At 36.3% G+C, this 23,354-nt stretch overlaps 1 protein-coding gene across 1 annotated transcript in view; it reads left to right on the top strand.

The window, feature by feature from the left end:
• Positions 1-215: 215 nt before the first annotated feature.
• The window catches only part of LOC141498588 (uncharacterized), a gene marked incomplete at its 3' end in the record, with an annotated part of 54,178 nt that continues 31,039 nt past the window's right edge, over positions 216-23,354 (top strand). Inside the window, exon 1 of the mRNA XM_074201794.1 lies at positions 216-314. Coding sequence (XP_074057895.1) covers positions 216-314 — 99 coding nt within the window. The remainder of the gene's footprint in view (positions 315-23,354) is intronic.

Raw genomic sequence — 23,354 nt, 5'->3', positions numbered from 1 at the left:
ATTTCCTAGTTTAATTATTTGTTCTGACACGAACAATTCCAATTTAGCTTGGAAAGTGGAACCCTAATTGTATATTTCAAAGGGCACTTAGAAGAAACTAGGATGTCTGGAATGAAAAAATTTTGAATCCAGAATCCTGCATAGGATGAGCTTGTAGAAACTGGCATGTCCGAGTTGGAAAGGACTCCAAAAGAAGACAGTGGGAAAAGACAAGTATGGGCAAGTATGCCAAGGACAAGTATGGAAATTATCAGAAGCAGTGGGGTTTACACAAACCGAATATCAGACCTGGGAGTGGCAAAGTAGAAGACCGGGTAAGAATTAGTAGAACACTGAGAAGAAAGACCATCAGAGCAAGAAGCATCCTTAGAACATAAGTAGGGCAGATCTTGGAGTGTCCTAAAAACTACACCATATCATAGCTAAATCCAAATCATCTGTTCTGGACATGGTCTTATAATGCAAAATCTCATACTTGGCAAAGGTTGAATTCATCTATATTCTTAGTGGGCCAAGATACTGCCTAGTTTTAAGTTATTAAAAAACAAAATAAAGGATTTTGCATATGGCATTAATAATTTATTTGAATTTAATTTATTAGCCTAGTTGCCATTCATTAAAAAACAATTCTCACATTCTCAACCCCACAGCAATGTGTATATGGCAGAAGTACTCTTAATTTCTAATTAGCCAAAAAAAAAAAAAACCCTTAAAAACTCAAAGCTTGGGGACGGCTAGGTGGCGTAGTGGACAAAGCACCGGCCTTGGAGTCAGGAGTACCTGGGTTCAAATCCGGTCTCAGACACTTAATAATTACCTAGCTGTGTGGCCTTGGGCAAGCCACTTAACCCCATTTGCCTTGCAAAAACCTAAAAAAACCTCAAAGCTTGTATACACTGAAAGAAGTGCAATTCGCTACATGTCCTTGTCTGTTAAGGTCTGCTATTGATATTACTTTTAATAATAATGGATATAAAATATTTTTTCACAAAATAATGTGTTAGTAAGGATTAATAAAGGAGACAATTTATATTTCCAAATCATTATATTAGTGATTTGAAAGTCATTATGTCTGTATTTTCTTTATAATTCAATAACAAAAAATAAAAAAAATGTTATAGATCATAGGAGAACCAAAAAATATCAGAGTTGGGAAAGTTCTCATTACACTAAATGTATAGTGTTCTAGGTACCTCATAAGGAAGAAATTTAGAATGGGGCTAAGAGCTCAGAATACTGAATTTTCCAGTTAGAGGTGAGTCTCATCTCTGAATTTTGGATTGGAAAGTGAGGGACCTATATTATTTTGAGGAAGTCCTATATAACTTAGAACATCTGAGCCTGAAGTAAATTTCTAATCTAGAATCTTGAACTGGATAATACTGTAGAAGTTGCAGTATCCATGTTGGGAGGGACTAGAACAGAGAGAGTGAAAGATGTTCAGGGATTAAGAATGCAAATTCTGAGAATCAGTGTAAGTACCAGGCTTGGTACTTACACACAGCACACAAGTTTTCTTGGGTCAGAAAATTGTTCATTCAATCTTTCTGTGGGTTCTGCCACTGTAGAATTTGGATGGAGTCGTAAATTTAAAGTTTTGGGAGTGGTCTGGGGTAGAGCTACTGGGAATTCCTGTCTCCACTCTATCATCTTTGCTCCTTCTCCCTTTGATTCTTTTCAATGGAAGATCCCGAAGTGGGGACTTATGGTACAGTTCAACTCAACCTGAAGAAGAATAAATGTCTTAATAGTAGGGATGCAAAAGCATTGTCTGACATTATTTAAATTTCTGACATTAGTGGAATTTCAAAGAAGAGGGGCAGGTAATCAATAGTGTTATTTGATATTAAAAATGTCTCTTATTCATCATAAACTTCCAGATGATATGTGGATGCTTATTTACATGTTAAAGTGTCATTTCCTGGAAGTTTGTTAGCATATTGAATATCTGGGCTTTGTGATACAATTCTGGGCGAAAGCTGAAGATATCTGGTTAGAATAAAAATATCTTCGGTAAGTCTTACCCCCAAAGGACTTGTCTCAGCTTGAAGGAACCTTCAAATCCAGCATCCAGGAAAGAATGCAGCTAGAGGTGCTGAAATATAAATGTTGGAAGAGACACGAACCAAGAAAGTGAGATTTCTTCTGTGACTGAGAGTGGAAGTTGTCTGAATCAATACAATTTCGGAATATAGAAGATCGGCTTTGAAGCTGCCAATGGTAAGAGAATGAGTGGGAGAAAGCAACTCATTCAAAAGGCTATCAGATTGAGGATTGGTCTTAAAACATACAAGATAAGATCTTGGAATGCCCTAACCCGCCCCCTCCCAAGAACACTGAGGACAGAAATCATCTGTTCTGGGAAGGACCTTAGAATGGAAAATAAAATGAATAGGAGCATTTCTTTTCCTATAGATGGCGCTACATAATACATTCACTTTACAAAACTTCTTTTATGTTTTTTCTTTCTTTTTCATATGTTTTTCCCCTTAGAAGATTGCTCATTGATATGGGACTATGTCTTTGACAAGTAAACATGGTGTCCCTTAAAAGAGTATTTTAAAGGTGTATGATACATTCTTGAAAATTTTTAAATTGGCAAGACTCTTGGGAGCTGTAATAATATGAAATATAAAATAAAAATAAAATCAAAACTTTTATAACAGCATATTCCAGCTTTCAAACAAAATATGTCAGTGCTGGTAAATTCTTAAAACATTGAACATTACTGAGTACTTCTAGTTACCTTGCATGGATGAGACCTCAATATTCAAAATTTCTTATCTAGGATAAAAGTCACACCTCTGAATTGTCAAATGTGGAATGGAAAAGAATCCAGAAAATGTGTTTGGCAAAAGGATTTACAATCTAGAATAGATAAACTTTTAAAAAATATTTGTTTTCTTTTTTTCCCAATTACATACAAAGATAGTTTTCAATCTTTCTCCCGAAAGCTTTTGAGTTGTGCATTTTTCTACAAGTTAGGAACTTCTTATTCTAGGTGAAGATCCTATCCATCTTTCACTAAGGCTTCTGGCATGGACCAAGCCAGGCTTTCAGCCAGTTACATCACAAGTTCTGCTTGTGCCTCCAACTATGAAGAGCACCTGAAGGAAGAGAAGTCATCATTCACTGAATCCATTACATTTCTTCTTTTTTTTGGTTTTTGGTTTTTGATTTTTGCAAGGCAGTGAGGTTAAGTGACTTGCCCAAGGTCACCAAAGCTAGGCAATCATTAAGTGTCTGAGGTCAGATTTGAACTCAGGTCCTCCTGACTCCAGGGCCAGTGCTCTATGCACTGAGCCACCCACCTGCCCCTGCAGGATCCTTTCCTAGTACATACCAGAACAGTCTGCCTTTCCTACAAATTCCTCTCTATACCTAGAGAGTTCCCTAGGGAATTCTCTTCTCTACTACATCTAGTTTTCCCCACACTCCAGCTAGACTTTCCCTTGAACTCCCCTTTGATTAGACTGCTAGTTCTACAACCTCCACAGGGTCTTTGCTGCAGTCTGAGAATAGGAAAGATTCCAATGAGTTCTTGGTGTGATTTCATGCTCCTGTGCTAATGCCTATTCAGGTCCATCCTTACTGGAATTTCTTTGGTGTGAGGAGATATTTCCTTGATAACTGGTAGAGAGATTGGAAAAAAATTATAAAAGAAAATAAGAATAAACCAAGAAAAACAAGATTATGAATGAAAATCCACTAATTGAAAACAGAGATCCAGAATCTTAAGGAAGAAATCAACTCTTTGAAAATTAGATTCCGGCATGGGAAATTCAGAGAAATTAAAGGAAGCCAAGAAAAAATAAAGAATAATATAAATAATAAAAAATAAAACAGAATATAAGGAAAGAAAAAATAAGAGAGAATGTGAAAGGACAAATGACAAACAAGCACTCTGGAGAAAAGCTGAAGAAGAGATAACATAAGAATACTTGGACTACCTGAAAGCTATGATTTAAAAAAGAGTCTTGATTTAATAATACAAGAAACAATTAGAACACGATGGTAAGTAAATAGGGAAAAAAATTCACCAATAATCACCTGAAAGAAAGCTCAGGGGGAAAACTGACAAGAATATCAAAGCTAAATTCTCAAACCCTCAAGTTAAGGAGAAAATGGTTTTTATTGTATAAATATTTTTATTTGTTTACCAGTTATATACAATAGTAGTTTCTACTTATCATTTTTGGTAAGGTTTTGAGTTTTACACTCCCCCCACACAGCCTTCCTTCCCTGTGGAAACCCCATAACCTGGGGTGAGGGAAAGGGAAGGAAATACACATTGCCACCACCAACAGCTGGTCGGACATGGAATCATCTAGAATCAGACACAAGAGGGGATGCAATGCAGCCTTAGTCAAAAGAGGTCAAATAAGGACCTGTGAAGAACCTGGAACAAGGCTTTGCTCAATGAGAGATCCAGGTGTTGTTGTTAGTGTGTGTGATGTCCTTCTGGTTCTGCTCATTTCACTTAGCATCAAGTCATGCAAATCTTCCCAGGTTTTTCTGAAATCCAGTCCCTCATGGTTTCTTATAGAACAATAGTGTTCCATCACATACATATACAAAAATATGTTCAGTGGGGGAGCTAAGTGGCGCAGTGGATGAAGCACTGGCCCTGCAGTCAGGAGTACCTGGGTTCAAATTCGGTCTCAGACACTTGATAATTATGTTGCTGTGTGGCCTTGGGCAAGCCACTTAACCCCATTTGCCTTGCAAAAACCTAAAAACAAAACAAAAAAAAATATGTTCAGTCATTCCCCAACTTGATAGACAGCTCCTCATTTTCCAGTTCTTTTGAGCATGCAACTAAAAAAGCTAGAGAAAGCACAAATTTAAAATCCCCAATAAAAATCTAAATTAGAACTTCTGAAAAATCAAAGAAGAAATTAATAAAAATTGAAAGCAATACAACTATTGAACTAATAAAAAATAAGAGTTAGTTTTAGGGAAAAAGCAACAAAAATAGATAACTCTTTCGTTAATTTGATCAAAAGCAGAAAGAAGAAAACCAAATTAGCAGTATTAAAATTTTAAAAAGATGAATTCACAATGATCAAAAAACTGAAGAAATAATTCAGAGCTATTTTGTCCAATTATGTGTCAATAAATTTGACAATCTTAGTGAAATGGATGAATTTTTACAAAAATATAAATGTTCATATTAAAATAAGAGCAAATTAAATATGTAAATAACCCTATTTCAGATAAAAAACATTGAACAAGCCATTAATTAACTTCCTAAGGAAAAAAAAATCTCCTGGGTCAGGAGTATTGACAAATGAATTCTACCTATCATTTAAAAACCAATTGATTTCAATTCTATATAAATAATTGAATAAATAGATGAGGAAGCATCTTCTACCAAATTCTTTCTATGACAACAATATGGTAATGATACCTAAATCAAGAAGAGACAAAGAAAATTATAGATCAATTTTGCTAATGAATATTGATGAAAAAATTGTAAATTAAATATTACCAAAGCAATCAGAGAAAATTATAATTAGAACAATCCACTTTGATCAAGCAGGATTTATACCAGGAAAGTAGGGTCAACTCAATATTAGGAAAACTATCAGCATAATTGACTATATCAATAACAAACCTTACAGAAATTATATGATTCTTTCAATAGTTGCTGAAAAAACTTTTAACAAAATTGAGCAGGTATTCCTACCTAAAAAAAACACTAGAGAGAGCAAAGGAATCAATTAAGTGTTCCTTAAAATGATAAGCAATATCTATCTAAAATCATCAACAAGCATTATATATATAATGAAGATAAGTTAGGAAAATTCCTGATAAGATCAGGGGTGAAACATGGATGCCCATTATCATCACTATTTTTCAGTTTTGTATTAGAAATGTTAGCTTTTAAGAGAAGAAAAAGAAATTGAAGGAACTAGAATAGATAATTAAGAAATAAAACTCACTCATTGCACTTATTATGATGGTATACTTAGAGAACCCTAGAAAAACATCTAAAAACCTGCTTGAAACCATTGGCAACTTTAGCAATGTTGCAGTATGTAAAATAAACCCACACAAATTATCATCATTTCTATATATTCCCAGCAAGATGGAGCAACAAGAGATATAAAGAGAAATTACATTTAAATTGTAGATAGCATAAAATACCTGGGAGGCAACCTGTCAAGGCAAATTCAGAAACTATATGAAGTAAACTGCAAAGCCCTTTTCACACAAATAAAATCAGAAAAAATAATTGATAAAATATCAGTTGCTCATGTGTAGCCCAAGCTAATAAAATAAAATTAGTTATTCTACTTAAGTTAAATTATTTATTACGTGTCATACTAATCAAAGGACTAAAAATTACTTTCTTCATTTAGAAAAATAGCAATTAAATTCATATGGAGGAAAAAAGGTCAAGAATATCAAGGGAATTAATGAAGAAGAAATGCAAAGTAATGGGGCCTATCTGTACCAGTTCTTAAATTGTAATTATAAACCATCCTTCATCAAAACTGTTTGGAACTGTCAGTGGGACTGATTAGCTACAAAAGAAACACTAGTAAATGACAATAGTTGATAAATAATATAGAAATAATAAAAAATAGAAATAAATAAATGATAAATGATAAATCCAAAGACTCCAACTGCTGTGAAAAGAACTCTGATAAAAAAAAAAAAGAAAGAGAAACCTGCTGATAAATCTGGAGGATAGCATGGCAGAAACTAGGCATAGAACAACATCTCATATCTTACATAAAGATAAAGTCGAAATAGGTATAAGATTTAGACATAAAAGGTGATTTCATAAGAAAGGTGAATAAGGAATATCTTATCTTTCAGAGCCATGGAAAGAGGAACAGTTTATGATCAAAGAAGAGTTAGATAATATTATAAAATTCAAAATCAATAATGTTGATTACAATAAATTGAAAAGTTTTTGCACAGATAAAACCAATGCAACCAAGATTAAAAGGAATGAAGTAAGTTGGGAAAATTTTTACAGCTCGTGTTTCTGATAAGCATTCATTTCTAAAATATAGAGAGAACTGAATCAAATTTATAAAAACAGAAGTCATTACTCAATTGATAAATGGTCAAAAGTTATTTAAAGGTATTTCTCAAATGAAAAAATTAAAACTCTCTATAATCATATGAAAAAAACATTCTAAATCACTTTTTAAAAATTATTTATTTAAGGAGATGGGATTAAGTGACTCGTCCAAGGTCACACAGGCAATTATTAAGCATCTGAGGCCGGATTTGAACTCAGGTCCTCCTGACTCCAGGGCTGGTGCTCCATCTACTGCACCACCTAGCTGCCCTCTAAGTCACTTTTGACTAGAGAAATGCAAATTAAAAGAAATCTAAGAAACAACCTCTCACTTATCAGATTGGCTAATATGATTAAAAAAGGAAAATGATCAATGTTGGAGAGGATGTGGGAAAATTAAGATACTGATGTATTGCTGATGGAGGTGCAAACTGATCCAACCTTTATAGAATTATGCCCAAAGGGCAATAAAACTGCATATTCTTTGATTCAGGAATATCACTATTAGGTCTCTATCTCAATGACGTCACAAAAACAGATAAAATACCCACATGTACAAAATATTCATAGCGTCTTTTTTGGTAGTGGCAAAGGACTGGAAATTAAAGGGATCCCTATCAATTGAGAAATGACTGAACAAATTGCAGAACAAACATTATTAGGCTACAATAAAATCCTAATGGACAGGACTTCAGAATAGTCTGGAAAGACTTGTAAGAACTCATGCTGAGTGAAGTGAGTAGAACCAGAAGAACTCTGGATACCCTAACAGCAACACTGTGTGGTGATCAACTATGAGGGATAATGGATCCAGGTGTAAGTTTCATTATTGCCTATTAATCCTCTATTGATTATCCTTTCCTAAGGACATGAATCAACCTCCATAGAAACTCCACACAATGCATAATCTCACCTTGGTGAGCCTCTAAACAAAATAAATCCTCCAAGGAGACCCCAACAGCTCCCAGTCCCTAGAGAAACCATACCATCCTGCCTCCTATGTCCAATACCCTATAAAAAGACTTGCTCTCCCACTACCCACAGCTGGAATCTGCTTGGACCCAGCCTGCCACTGTCCCTTCCTTCAATAAACAGCTTTGCATTCACTTCCATTTATAGCGCCATTGTCCTTTTTACCAAGAGTTTACCTTTTTACCTTAAATTTGATGCTGAAACCCGGGAGAGGAATAGTAGGAAATCCTGAAGGCTCACTATCAGGTAAGTCAGCTAACTTCCTGATCTTGCCTAAGGGAACCCTGCAACCCTCTCCTGGACCCACTGAACCCTTGGTGTTCAAGGACGACTGCTGCCAGTCCTCCCACCTCACCTAAGTCACTTCAGAAGACGAGGCTAATTTGAGAGGTAGGGTACCCAAGCACTCCCCTTATGCCATTCCAGGATACCCAGGGTGCTCCTTTCCAAAATCCCAGATAGGTGGGGAACTGCCTCAAAACAGAGAAATGGAATTGAGATGCCACTGTCTTTCTCTGTTGAAACTAAACTAAATGACTCAGCAGGTGGCGACATCCCTTGTGTAGGGTCTAAGTAATAGCCACTGGACTATTCTGTGAATCTTCAATTCTCCTAGAACCTGCCTTCATGGGCATCTTAAATTCTAAAAATACTCTAAACACTCCACTGGGATGAGCCTACAAAAATCTAAAACAGATCCCTTACTTAAGCCTACACAACTTGTCTTTCTTTCCACCATACAGTGGCCTCAATATAAACTGGATATTGGGGAGGCATGGCCACCTAAGGAAATTTTTGATTATGCCACTCTCACTGACCTAAACCTGTGTCAGAGGCAAGGGAAATGGCGTAAGATTCCATTTGTTCAGCTGTTTTTCACCCCTCCCTATGTAAATCCACCTTCACTATCCAAATTCTTCTTCTCAATCAACCAGAACCTCCCAAAACTGGCACATCAGATCCCTCAGCCCCTTTCACCACTCCTCCAGATGATCCTCTGGAAGATGCCTTCCTCTCAGCCCACTTCACTTTCTCGCTCCTTACAGTCTTCCTCCTCCACCTGATTCTACCTCACGTCTTTCACTGAGTGTGGCCCCAACATCTCTTCTTCCTCCTACTGCCTCAGATAATTTACCTTCTTCAACCACCACAACTTCTCCCCCTCTTTCACCTCTTCTTCAGGCTCCCTTTCACCCCTGTCCTGTCCTCCCTCTTCATGAAGTGGCAGGTCCTGAGGGCGAACCCATCATGGCTCATGTCCCTTTCTCTTTTGTCAATCTCAGTGAGACTGAAAAACACTTTGGTTCCTATTCTACTGATCCCTCCCAGGTTTCTAAAGAATTTCCTTATCTTACTGTATCCTATGAATGAACCTAGAGAGATCTTTTAAGTTATTTTTTCCACTTGTATGACTGCTGATGAGAAGGAAAGGGTCTAGAAAGCAGCACAGGACCATACAGATTTTTTGAACAGACGAATCTCACAAACAGTCCTGTAGGTTGGTTGTCCCTCAGGAAGACCATAAATGGGACTACCAACGTTCCAAAGATTTACATGTTAGAGGAGGTATGATTTCTTACCTGATGACTGGTCTGCAAACTGCAGCTCAGCAAGCTGTCAATTTTAATAGGCTTTCTGTGTCATATGAAATCACTAAAATGACCTCATTCAGTGAAAAACATGATGCCAAGGATGAGTTGAGTATTTTCCATTTCTTATTCCTGTGATGCTGTAATGATCACACTGTAGAATAAAATTATTCCAAAGGATCCAAGTGAATAGATGGTAGCTCTTGTTTATTATCACTGACTGGCAACCCAAGTGATTGTTATGCCATCAAGAACAGTCTCAAGTGGCTTACAGCAATCAACACAGTAGCCATCTGAAGGAAGAGCCAGAAAGCTGATGCCCAACATGTCTCCCAAATCAATGTGCCAGAGCAATAAAAGCCAACTGAATAGTGACATTTATCATTAATGCACTGCTGGTGGACTTGTGAACTAATCCATCTATTCTGGACAGTAATATGGATCTATGCCCAAAAAGCAATAAAATTGATCATATCCTTTGACACAGAAATACAATACTAGGCCTATATCCAGAATGTCATTAAAAATGAAAAAAGTTCCTCATGTTCCAAAATATTCCCGGCAGCTCTTGGACAAAGAATTAGAAATTGAGGGTATACCCATTAATTGGGGAGAGGTTGAACTAGTTATGGTATGTAAATGTCAAAGAGTACAATTGTTTTGTAAGAAACCATGAATGGTCAAATTCTTGAGAAACGTGCAATGAATTTCATGGACTGATGCTGAGCGAAGGGAGGAGAACCAAGAGAACATTGTACACATTAACAACAACAACACCGTGGGTTGATCAACTGTGATGAATGCAGTTCCTCTCAACAGATCAGACAACCCAGGGAGACCTGTTATGGGCAAAGCCATCCACACCCAGATGAACTTAAAAAAAAAGCAATAAACTACATAATATGAATCTACACTATGTTCACTTTTTAAAATTTTCTTTTATATTTTTCCTTCCTATTCCATGGTTTCCTTTCTTTTCCCTTAGTCATAATTCCTCATTCAGAAAATTACTAATATGTAAACATGTTAAACACAAATGCACATGTACAATGTTCACTAGACTTTTTGCCACTGGGGTTGGAGATGTGGGAAGGGAAAGTAGAAGAACATTGTATAACTAATACACATGCAAATGAATGAATGAATGTTGAAAAGCTTTCATAACATAATTTTAAAATAACATAAAATATCAATAAATAAAAGAGTTAATTTTATGAATAAAACAATGGAATAGATAAATAGTAGATTAATTTGATTTAAAAAGAGAAGAAAACCGAATTTCCTGTATAAAATGAAACAGTTGAATTCACCACCTGCTCGGGGACCTATCCCGAGCCTTCGCCTGGATACACACCTTTCCCCGGTCTTTGGACATCACGGACCCGTCGGTCTTCGGACGCACGGACCCTCCTTTGGGGAAGGAGGGCAATAACTGGACAGAACACCCGGTGGCAGTCTAACAAGCAGGTCTTTATTGCTTACATAGCAGCGAAAAATGGCTCTCCTCTTCCCCAGTCCCCTCCCTTATCTAGTCCTCTGCTCCTCCCCCGAGCTCCTCCCCTGTTCCTCCCTCATGGGCGGAGCCACTCCTGTTACTGGGGCGTTCCCAGCACCCATGTGGGCGGGTTCACACCCCCCAGGTGTGTCCTAACCCATAGGTGGCCAAGGTCCAGAGCTGGGTCCAGAGCAACCACCAGTGAGGAAGAAATTAAAGCAATAATTCTGAGCTATTTTTCCCAACTGTGTGTCAATAAATATGACAAACTAAGTGAAATGGATGAATATTTGCCAAAATATAAATTGCCTAGATTAAGAAAAGAAGAAATGAAATACTTAAATAACCCCATTTCGTTAAAAGAAATTAAACAAACCATTAATGAATTCCCTAAAAAAAGAAATCTCCAAGATCAGATGGATTCACAAGTGAATTCTCCCAAACATTTAAAAAAATAATTAATTCAAATTCTATATAAACTACTTGAAAAAATAGTTGAAGAAGGGATTCTACCAAATACCTTCTATTACAACAATATGGTAGTGATATCTAAATCAGAAGAGGCAAAACAGAGAAAAGAAAATTATAGATCAATTTCCCTAATATATATATATATATATATATATATATATATATATATATATATATATATATATTGATGCAAAAATTTTAATTAAAATATCTTCAAAGAGATTGCTGCAAATTATCATTTGGATAGTGCAGTATGATCAAGGAGGATATAAACCAGGAATGCTATGTTTGTTTTATGGTAGGAAAACTATCAGAATAATTGACCACATCAATAACAAACCTATCAGAAATCTTATGATTATTTCAATAGATGCTGCAATAGCTTTTGACAATATGCAACATCCATTCCTATTAAAAAAACACTAGAGAATATAGGAATGAATATAGTGTTCCTTCAAATGATAAGCAGCATCTATCAAAAATGAACAACAAGCATTTTATGTAGTGGAAATAAGCTAGATGCACTCACAGAAAGATTAGGAATGAATTAAGGATGCCCATTATCAACACTATTATTCAGTATTGTGTTAGAAATGTTGGCTTTAGTCAAAAGAGAAGAAAACAGTAAAGGAATTAGAAGACAGATAATGAAGAAACTAAACTCTCACTCGATGCAAATGATGTGATGGTTACTGAAAGAATTCTAGAAAATCATCTAAAAACTACTAGAGACAATTAGCAACTTTAGCAAAGTTGCAGGATATAAAATAAATTCTCACAAATCATCATTTCTATATATTGCCCAAACGACATAGTACAAGAGAAAGAAAAATTCCATTTAAAGTAAACATAAAATATTTGGGAGTCAACCTCTCAAGGGAAACTTAGAATCTATAGGATGAAAACTATAAAACACTTTTCTCACAAATAATATCAGAGCTAAATAGTTGAGAGAATGCAAATTGCTCTTGTGTAGGTCAAGCTAATATAATAAAAATGACAATTCTACCTAAATGAAATTACTTATTCAATGCTATACCAATTAAACTACCCAAAAATTATTTTATTAGACTAGAAAAATGGTACCCGAATTCATATGGAAGAACAAAAAGTCAAGAATATCAAAGAAATTAATGAAAAGAAATGTATGGCTTAGCCATACTAGATCTAAAGTTCAATTATAAAGCATCAGTCAGCAAAATTGTTAGTACTGGCTAAGAAATAGAGTGGTGGACCAGTGAAATTGACTAGTTGCAAAAAAAAAGTTGTAAATGATTATAGCAATCTACTCTTTGATAAATCCAAAGAATCCAAATTCTGGGTAAAGATTTTATCTTTGATAAAAACTGCTGGGAAGACTGAAAGACAGTATGGCAGAAATTAGGCATAGACCAAAATCTCATACCCTAAACCAAGATAACATAAAATTGGGTACAGGATTTAGCCATTAGAAGAACAAGGCATAGTTTATCTGTCAGATCTATCAAAAGGGGAGGAGTTTATGATCAAAGAAGAGATAGTGCACATTATAAAAGACAAAATAAATAATTTTGATTGGACTAAATAAGAAAGCTTTTTCACAATGCAAACGTGATTTAGAGGAATGAAGTAAATTGGTGGAAAAATTTATAGCTATTGTGCCTGATAAGCGGCTCATTTCAAAAACAGAGAGTTGAGTCAAATTTATAAGAAAAGCAGTCTTCTGCAATTGATAAATGGCCAAAAAAGATATGAAAAGTCATTTCTCAGATGAAGAAATTAAAACTATCTGTAGTCATATGAAAAAATTCTCTATATTATTATTCATCTGAGAAATACAAATACAGCAATTCTGAGGAACCACCTTACATCTGTCAGATTGGCTAATATAACTAAAAAGAAAAATGATCACTGTTGAAGGAGATGTGGGAAAACTGGGACACTAATACATTTTTGGTGGAGTTGTGAACTAATTCAACCTTTCTGGAGAGCAATTTGTAACTATGTCCAAAGGGCAATAGACTTGTTCATACTCTTTGATCTAGCAATCCCATTACTGAATCTGTATCCCAAAGAGATCACCAAAAATGGTAAACACACACAAACACACACACACACACACACACACACACACACACACACACACATATATGTATAAAAATATTCATAGCAGCTTTTTGTAGGGTCAAAGAATTGGAAATTGAGGGAATTCCTGTCAATTGGGAGAAATGGCTGAATAAATTGTGGCATATAAATGTGAGGGAGCACTATTGTTCTATAAGTTATCATTAGGGAAGGGATTTCAGAAAAGCCAGGAAAGACTTACATGAACTGATGCTGAATGATGTGAGCAGAAACAAAAGATTACTATACACTCCAACATTGGATGATCATAACTATTATAGACTTGTTCATTTCAGCAGCAAATAATTAAAAACAATTTTAAAAGACTTGTGATGGAAAATACCATCCATATACAGAGAGGGAACTATGGTTTTTAAATGTAGTCCAAAGCTTGTTTTCATAAAATTTTAAAAATTGTCTTATGTATCATGTTTGTTTTTTCCCTCTGATATTCTTTTTTATTTCCCTTTTTGATTCTTCTTTTACAAGATAATTTTGATATGTGTTTAGCATGGTCATACCTCTATAAGCTATATTTAGATTGCTTTCTGTCAGGGGTGAGTGGAGGGAAGAAAGGGAGAAAAATGTGAAACTTAAAACATTGGGAAAAATAATCAGTGAAAAAAATATTTGCATGTGACTGTAAAGATAACTAAAATATTATTAAATAAAATAAAAAGTAAATTGAGGCCAAAGGACCCGATGAGACATGTCTGAGATGATCTATGGGGAATCAGGACTAGAACTGCCAAGACCTTCAATGGTTTAGGGACCAAGATCCCAACATTCAATGACTAGAGGGAAAACTGAGACTTAGGGAGCTGAAGGAACCTAGGTGGAAAAAAGCAACAGATTCTTAGGCATTTATCTGAAAAATCCCAAAGAGATTTTTAGACTATGAGTTCTTTGAATTACTACAGGAACAACTGAGACCTAGAAAAATGAAGGTGTAAGATCACATACAGGTCCCCAAGCCTAAAACTGACAAGGGCTTCAGAGGTCTTTAGAGGGTAAAGCACCCAAACACACAACACTGGGACATGAAAGGGGAAAAGACCCACATGTACAAAAATATTTAGAGCAAAACTGTCTTTTTGTGGTAGTAAAGATTTGGAAATTGAGGGAATGTCCATCAAATGGGGAATGACAGAATAAATGGTGGTATGTGAATGAGATGGAACCCACTACTATTCTATAAGAAATCATGAGGGATGGGGCTTCAGAAAAACTTGGAAAAGTGTCCATGAATTGATCCTGAGTGAAACAAGGAAAACCAGAATATTGTACACACTAACAGCAGTAGTGGGTGATGATCAATTGTTATTGACTTCTTCATTTCAGCAGTGCAACAATCACAGACAATTCTAAAAGACTTGTGATAGAAAATATCATCTATATCAAGAGAAGGAACTGAGGAATTTAAGTAAAGACCATAGATTAGAGTCTTCAATTTTTAAAAATTGTCTTATGCACTGCTGTTTTTTTTCTCTCTAATGTCTTTTTTGTCATCTGTTTTGATCTGATACTTCTTTCACAACATGTTTAACAAGGATTTGTGTTTAGCATAATTCCACCTGTAGAGTTCATATTAGAATGCTTTCTGTCAGGGGTAGGGGAGCAGGGAGGGAGGGAGAAAATGTAATACTCTAAACCTTGCAAAAATGATTGTAGAAAATTACCATTGTATGTTGTTGGAAAAACAAATAAAAATATTTTCAAAATGAAACCAATCTGTCTGACTTTGATGATGATTTTCTTTTTTTGTTGCTTTTATCAGTTATGTGATATTTTGTATCTGCAAAGAGATTATATTTGAAATATTTAGCTATCTATTGTGAATATGTTATTTAAATACTGTATTGTTAAAGCCTGGGATTAAGGTGATTGCTTTGAAGGGCAATAAGGAAAATGTGAAAAAATATGACCCTTTCTGGGATAGATATGTGGGTTCATGAATAATGTAATAATAATGGAAGGATTGCTTTGTACAGTCTAGTAATTTGTGTGTTATTCTGTTACTCTTATTGCTGTTCTGTTATAATGAAATTAATAATAATGCATGTTGGAAATTTCAGGCTACCTAAGATGTTTTAATGGTTTTAAAGAACTCTGAAAAGTAATCTGTATGTTGGGGGCAGCTAGGTGGCTCAGTGGATAGAGCACCGGCCCCAGAATCAGGAGACCTGGGTTCAGGTCAGGCCTCAGATACTTAATGATTGCTTAGCTGTGTGACCCTGGACAAATCATTTAATGCCTTGGGAAAAACTAACCATTTGTATGTTTGATGTTTAATAGGTAAATAAGTTTATGTATAGAAGTTTCTAGCTATGTATGTTAATTGGGAATATTTTGGATCTATATATGTATATTCCAAAGCAGTGGTTGTTTGCTTTGAAGTAAAAGCAATATATAATATAGGAAAGATAAACGCAAGATAATTTGATGTTTCTCTGTGCAATCTCCTGGACAAAGGAGGTAAGATAGCAACAGACTAGAAGGAGGTTTCTCTAGCCAAGGGGAATCTGATATGCCATCTTTATATAGAAATGGAGTAGATGTGATTTCAGACAAAGGGATGTGTCTAGTAAGAAGTAGGGGACAGGCCTGTAAGGCCAGTCATAGTTAGAATACCAGGTTTTAGGCAAAGACCCAGGAAGGATAATAGAGGTAGGGGTTTCATTAATTGCGACTCCATTAAGATTATAATTGGAATTTAGTGAATTGTATTCACTGGTAGTTCTAATTAGGTAAAACAACTATTTCAGATCATGGGACTTTTAATTTTCGCTTATGTCAGATACCAGGATGGTCAACAAAAAGAAATGCTACTGGGAAAATGTCATGTTCTTGGAGCCAAGGAAGCCAATGGGCCAAGGATGTCAGGTAACAGGGATGGGCAGCCAAAGGGGCGGCTTCTCAGTATGGCGGAGGTTAGACCCCTTTGACTTGACTTCCCCAAAATGACATTTGGATAATATCTCACCTGAAAGAATAAATATGGCCTAAGACATTTGACTTACCCATGTGAACTCTGCCTGGACACTGACATGCAATACTCATAAAGGAAATTTCCTCTAATGTCCTGGAAAGTTTTAGGTAAATTAGATCTCCTCCCCCAGAGATGGGTTAGGTGTCTGGCTCTGACACCTGCTATCAGCTACATGGCTAAGATAGGAATTAAGTTTCCTTAGTTTTTGTGTTAGAGTGGATATTGAGGTAAGAAGAATGGGAAATTCTTAGCATAATTACAGTTTCAAGTTCTAGTTTGAGGAAACGAATGTGTTAGATAAGTATACCAGGAAAAGGAAAATATGGGAATATTTGGGAAACAAATTCATTTTGGGTAAGGATGCTTGAGTTGTTACTGTAATGAGAGAAAAGGTTAAAATTGTTTTATTTTAAGCCAGATGCTGGGTACTCTTAGAACAAAGGTGACTGTTGAATGTGTGTATATGGAGCAAGCTCCCAAGGAGAATGATCACATTGACTCAAGCTTGTGAGTTTGCTCATGTAGCAAAATATTAATGGAAGTTTGTGTTAAAAGTGAACTATGTGTGTCAATATGGCAATAAGGCAAAATGTAAATTGTTATAAGTTCCAGAATCTCATTGTTTAGTGATGGAAGCATGTGTTTTGTTCTGAATAATATGTTAAACAGTTTCTTTACCAGAAGACAAGGTCTCTACTAGTCACCAGAGCTGGAAAGGACTTTTTGGAATAGATTCAAAAGATGCAGAAGGACATTGGATGTCTTCAATGGAGAAGAGAAGAGAAGAAAGGAGGGGAGGGGAGGAGAGGGGAGGGGAGGAGAGGGGAGGGGAGGGGAAGGGAGGAGAGTGGAGGAGAGGAGAGAAGAGAAGAGAAGAGAAGAGAAGAGAAGAGAAGAGAAGAGAAGAGAAGAGAAGAGAAGAGAAGAGAAGAGAAGAAACGAGACACTGGACCAGTTAACTCCACCATCTCTCACCTATCTGTACATTGTTTATCTGTAGCTTCCCCTTGCCTCTGTACTTATGCCCTTCTCCTTATGGAAAAGAGAAGGGCAGGCAGGGTGAAAATTTTCTCCATTGAGAAAGAAAGAGGGAGATTATTGGGTGGCATTATTAGAGCTATGTGAGACTGTATAGGGAATGAATCCTATCTCTGATTTAGACAACAGGGTGTTAGTAAAGGTGGGAGGAGAGTCTAGCTGGCAGAAGTCAATGCCCAGTCTTTTGGTGTGGCTGTTGGACTTGCCATAGTTCACAGCGGTTTGAGAATTGGCCTTCGGTACCCCTGGGTCTGGCCTAGATTCTCAGTCCCTGGTCAGAGGTGCATGGTGGCACAGGATTCTGATCCAGAGGAGAGAGATGCCAGTGGCATATGACTGAGTCAGTTCAGGGTGACTACTGTTTATAAGTGACTGGTCAGGATATTTTCCTGGGTAGCAGCAAATGTCTGGACGTGTGCAGAAGCAGGGTAAATATATTCAGGACTCAACAACAAGATAGGTGGCCTCAGACTTATGTGAGATGAATGATGGTACCTGGATTCCTTATAAAGATGTGCAAACTGGGGCATTTGTTAAGGGAAACTGATTATGAGTTAGTATGGGCTTGCAAGAAAAGTACTGAAATAGCCATTTGCAAGAAAGATAATTTAAGGAACATCATTAGGTATATTAGCGATTCTTGGAGTTGATCCAATGGCACAAAATCAGGAATTTGGTTTGATTAGTTTTGGAGCCAGTAAGACATTTCTAAAGATATTTGGTATAAAAACTTGCAGTGGACGGAGATACAGCAACTTTGGAAATGTACCTATTATCATGATGATTATATGGCCTATTTAAGAGGGCCCCTTGGAAGTAAAGAAGAGGAACAGTATTATCCATTTGTTGGAAACTATATTCCTGGAAGACCAACTAGCACTAGAGGGACATTATTGGATTTGTAGGACTACTGCCTAGACCAAGTTGTCCAAAGAGTTGGTCAGGGATTTATCTAGACTTAAGGGCCTACTACCTGGGCACAGGATGGGGCTTGGGGCTATAGAACCCCAGTTTATATCCTGAATAGGCTAATAAGACTCCAAGCTATAGTTGAAATAATTACCAATCAAACAGCTAGGGTCTTGGACCTGCTGGCTACTCAAGTCACGCAAACAAGAGAGGCGAGTATTCAACCTAGATTGGTAATAGACTACCTGTTGGCTGAGGAAGGAGGAGACTGTGGTAAACTGAACTTGTCAAGCTGCTGCCTAAAGACAGAGGACAATGGGCAGGTGTTAAAGAAGATAACCAGAGATATTAGAAAGTTGGCACATGTTACAGTCCAAACCTGGACAGGCCCATTTAGTACCTCTTGCATGAATTTGTTTTCTGGTTCATGGTAGAAACAGTTACTGAGTATCTCACTATTGACCCTAAGTGTGATAATCTTATTAGCCATGTGTGTGTCTCTCATGTATGATCCAGTTAATAACTCAAATAGTACAAGATTCCATCAGCAAATTAGGACTAGTGTATGGCTCTAATAAGGAAAAGGTAAAGATATTGATAGGGAAAGTCAGTAGTCCTATTGAGGATGAGGATTGTGAATTAATCTGAGGAAGACACTGCTGGTGAAGTGTGAAGACCAAGTTGTTATTAAAAAGGAAAGGGGGGAGTTGTGAGAAATGTAGGGCGATGGTATTCACAGGGTATGGAGGGGATCCCTTAGGGAATCCATTACATCAGATGATGTTGGGGGGATCAAATTAGGGGCATGTCATGGAATGGGTAGACCTCTTAGATTGTAACTCAAAGTCTGAGAGCCTATGAACATCCAAGAGGGAGGGGAAAGAGTTTCTGAAGACCATAAATTACCTGACTTTGAAGACTAATTCATGCCTCACGCCTAGGAGTGAGGTACCCTTATCTTGTAAGACGTATCTTGCAAGGTTTGTGAATAAAATGTACAATTTTCTCTCATTCTAGCAGGTTTTTCTTTTCATTCGTTTATAACAATCAATGATACTTAAAAAATCCAACAAACAAATCTCACATTTTCAAACCAACTACCAAAAAGGCCTGTCTACTTTTTGACTAACAAAAAACAAACAAAAAAAGATAAAAAAAAATATCCCAAACTCCCAATATCTGCAGATTGAAACAAATTAGTTCCCTGTAGATCCTTCTTTGGTAAAGATGACTATTGATGTTACTATTAATGATAATGGAAATAGAGTATTTGTTAACAAACAGAAAGGTTTCACATATTCTGTTTCTAAATCAGTATGTGGGTAAATTCCACATACCTTGTCAATAATAATCCAATCCATTGGAAGAAAGGACAAAAATAAACTTGGTGCATCATAGGATAGTGTGGTTTTTGAACAATACCTGTCATGCTTGATAAGTTGCGTAGCTGCCTGAATGCCTGGCCTTCCAGGTAACCCTCAAAGGAGAAAATGGAAGGATACAGAATATCTTATTGAAGAGGGTACTTACATCTTTGAAGATCTGACCTGGAAGGAAATTTCAAATCCATAATCTAGAATTGGATAAGGCTATAGAAGTAGTATTGTCAGTGTTGGGAGAGACTTGGGATGGGAATGAAGAGAGTCCTCAGAATAGGTCAGATCTTGCAGTGTCCTAGAAAGTCTTCTATGTGACTACTGGGAGGATTCTCAAAACATCAAACTTCTGTTCTGCGAGAGATCTTAGAATTCAAAATCTCACAGATGGAAGTATTTACTTTCATATACTTATACATGTATACAGACATATACAATTATATATGTGTATATGTGTGTATGTACTGAGGGGACCCAAATATTGGCTATTTTTAATTCATTTTTAAAATAAAAAGATTTTTTTTCTATGAGCTCATTTATTCTAATATAATTTATATTGCTTATCAGTGATGCATAAAGCAAGCAAACAAAAACCTCACTTCTTCAGCTTCATTGGAGCGTTATTGAGATTACTATCACTTCTTTGGCTAGCCAATAAAGAAAAAAAACACAAAAGTAGGTAATCAAAACAAAAGCCACGCCCTGCAATTCTCTCCTTGGTAAAGACTGCTGTTATCATTATTATTGACAATATTGAGTATTGAGTCATTGTAATAAAAAAGCAATGTTTCAAGTCAGTATACTGGCTATAACAATGTATATTGTAATAATAATCCAATTCATAAAAATATTCAAACCAAGCATTATAAATCACAATATAAACTTGGGTTTAGAACTAAAATTATAAAGTCTTAGATGGTGCTCAGAGCACCAAGATTTAGGCTACTTGCAAGAGATTTTTGGGTTTGGGGGTTAGATGTTTTTCTCTTCCCTACTGCTTTATTCTATCATTTATTCCTACAGAAAACTGGGACAATGAACACTTTTGTCTCAGGTAGGTGAATTTTTGATTTCTTGAAATTAAGCTCTGGAAAATGAAGCTTTGATATAGCCCAATGGGATTCAAATGGAGCTATTTGACTATACTTTTCATGTCAAATTACTACTGGTTCTTACTGATTGCTCAATAAGTTCCAGAGTGAGTGTAAGTAGCAATTTGTTCTTTTCTAGAAAAAATCTCAACGGTCTTCCCCTCCCAGATTGATTCTTTTGAGAATTCAAATTTGGTCCTATTGGTTCAATCTTACCTACCCATAAATCACTGAATAAATGTTGTCTCAGATAAAGTGAGATCTGAGAAAAATCTTAACTTTAAGGCCAAGGACCCCTATAGCATCTAGGGTCTACTCCAGTCTTCCTGCCCTATGTCTTCCTACTGGACTCAGATGAATCTGCAGTCAACAGTGAAAATGATGACTTTGTACAGCCCTGCCTCACTGAAAGTCAATTCACTTGCAAGTCAAAATGCCATCTTCCTGAAGTCACTGATCCCCTTCCACAACTAAGGACCAAGAACAATCTGTGAGTAGCAGTAGCTACCCTACTGATGACAGGTCAGTTCCAGTTGGTCTAGGCTACTATTAACACCCTTCATTTCTTCTTTGCTTGCGATAATTTAGGGTGTTTGGGGTTCCACGGGGAGGAGGCTGACTAAGATATACATTAGGAAGGAAGACTAATCACAGTCAATCACAGAACTGGGAGTGATCTTCTAATCTCACCCGAAGATGTGGATCCCAAGATTATAATGAATTTTACTCCAATTGGCCCAGGCTGACTTAGAGCTTCTGACCTAACACAAGTAGAGTCATGCTTCGTAAACTACATGTCCCCTGTGATGATTGGAGTTCATTAACATAACACACATCCTATGATCAAGGGGGGGACATATTGGAGATATTTCATGGGACGGGCAGATCTCTTAGTTTGTAACTCTAATGATGAGAGCCTCTGAGAACTCAAGGGGGGGGGGAGGTCTTCTAAAACTTTATACTAGATACTACTGTACCTTGGTGTGCCTTACACTAGGGGGCATCCTTTAATAAAAAATTAATTCTTCCCTCACTTCAGCAGATTTATTTTTCTTATTGATAACATTGCTCCTTCCTTCATTCCATCCATCATCCTTCCCTCTTTTCCCTCTGTCCACATGAGGACTCAGACTTTTTACAAGTGGGTGATTTCTTTAAAGGAATATACATTTGAATCACTTAAAACTCAGAAAATATCATGGGATATAGGGGCTAGATTTTTTTTCTCTTCTCTACTTATTTGTTCTATCAATATTTTCCTCAAAAAAAACTGGGATAATTAACTCTTTTGTCACATGTAAATTAATTAATGATTTGCAGAAGCTCAGGCTTGGAAGGAGCCATGAAGGAGACTTGGGAGAATACTTTGAAGAAGGAATCTCAGAGCAAGGACAGCTCCTAGAACAAAGGTTCAGTGATGGAATATTGTTAAAAGTTGCCATAGGCCATTGCTGAGAGGCCTCTAAGAACAAAAATCTTCTGTACCAGAAGAGTCTTACCAAAAAAAATCATAAACATCGAGGATTTCTATTCATTTCTATTTAAATGGGCTAAAATATCAGTCAGTTCTGGGTATTTTAAAAGAACAAGAAAGATATAGAAGTTATTTTTTTGAGACTAAACATTTAATTAAACCTAATTTGTATACTCAATATGATGCTAAAAACATCTCACATACTGAACCACAGTCCCAAAAGGGTAAGATGAAGAGATGGAACATTTGCCTCAATATCAGTTATAGCAGCACAGCAGTGATGCTTGGAATGCAAATTCAGATCATCCCAGGGTCGAGATGAGAGAACAGTACCTTGTTTAGCTGAAAACTATATAGAGAAAAAAAGATTTTAAATTCTATACTCCATTGGATAAGAAAAAAATTGATGTTCCTCCCATAACAATGATTGTGGAAAACTCTTGGATAAAATGTAATTGTTGTATTCATGAAATTAAAAGGAAAATGATTGTGCTTTGAAATCAGTGTAATGATCAATCAGAAGTAATATGTATTGAAATCAATAGAATTGAAAAATGCAGAAAACAAACAAATCCTTGAAGATGTGAGGAGATTTAGGTGTGAGAACCTTAGTAGAAAGTCCATGTCTCCACGTGACTTCAGACATGCCAAGTAACCCTGGCATGTCAGGGCTTCAAGATGATTTTCAGGGAAGAATATTGGACATCACCAAGAACTTAGAATACAGACTCTGCAATATTAGACAGAAGTTGAAACTGTGAATGTCCAAGGTAGATGGGACAGAGTACTCAGAAAGATAGATTTGGAA

This window comes from Macrotis lagotis, chromosome X (assembly GCF_037893015.1).
Source record: "Macrotis lagotis isolate mMagLag1 chromosome X, bilby.v1.9.chrom.fasta, whole genome shotgun sequence".
NCBI classification, from domain to species: domain Eukaryota; kingdom Metazoa; phylum Chordata; class Mammalia; order Peramelemorphia; family Peramelidae; genus Macrotis; species Macrotis lagotis.
This window is presented reverse-complemented; position numbering and strand designations above follow the sequence as displayed.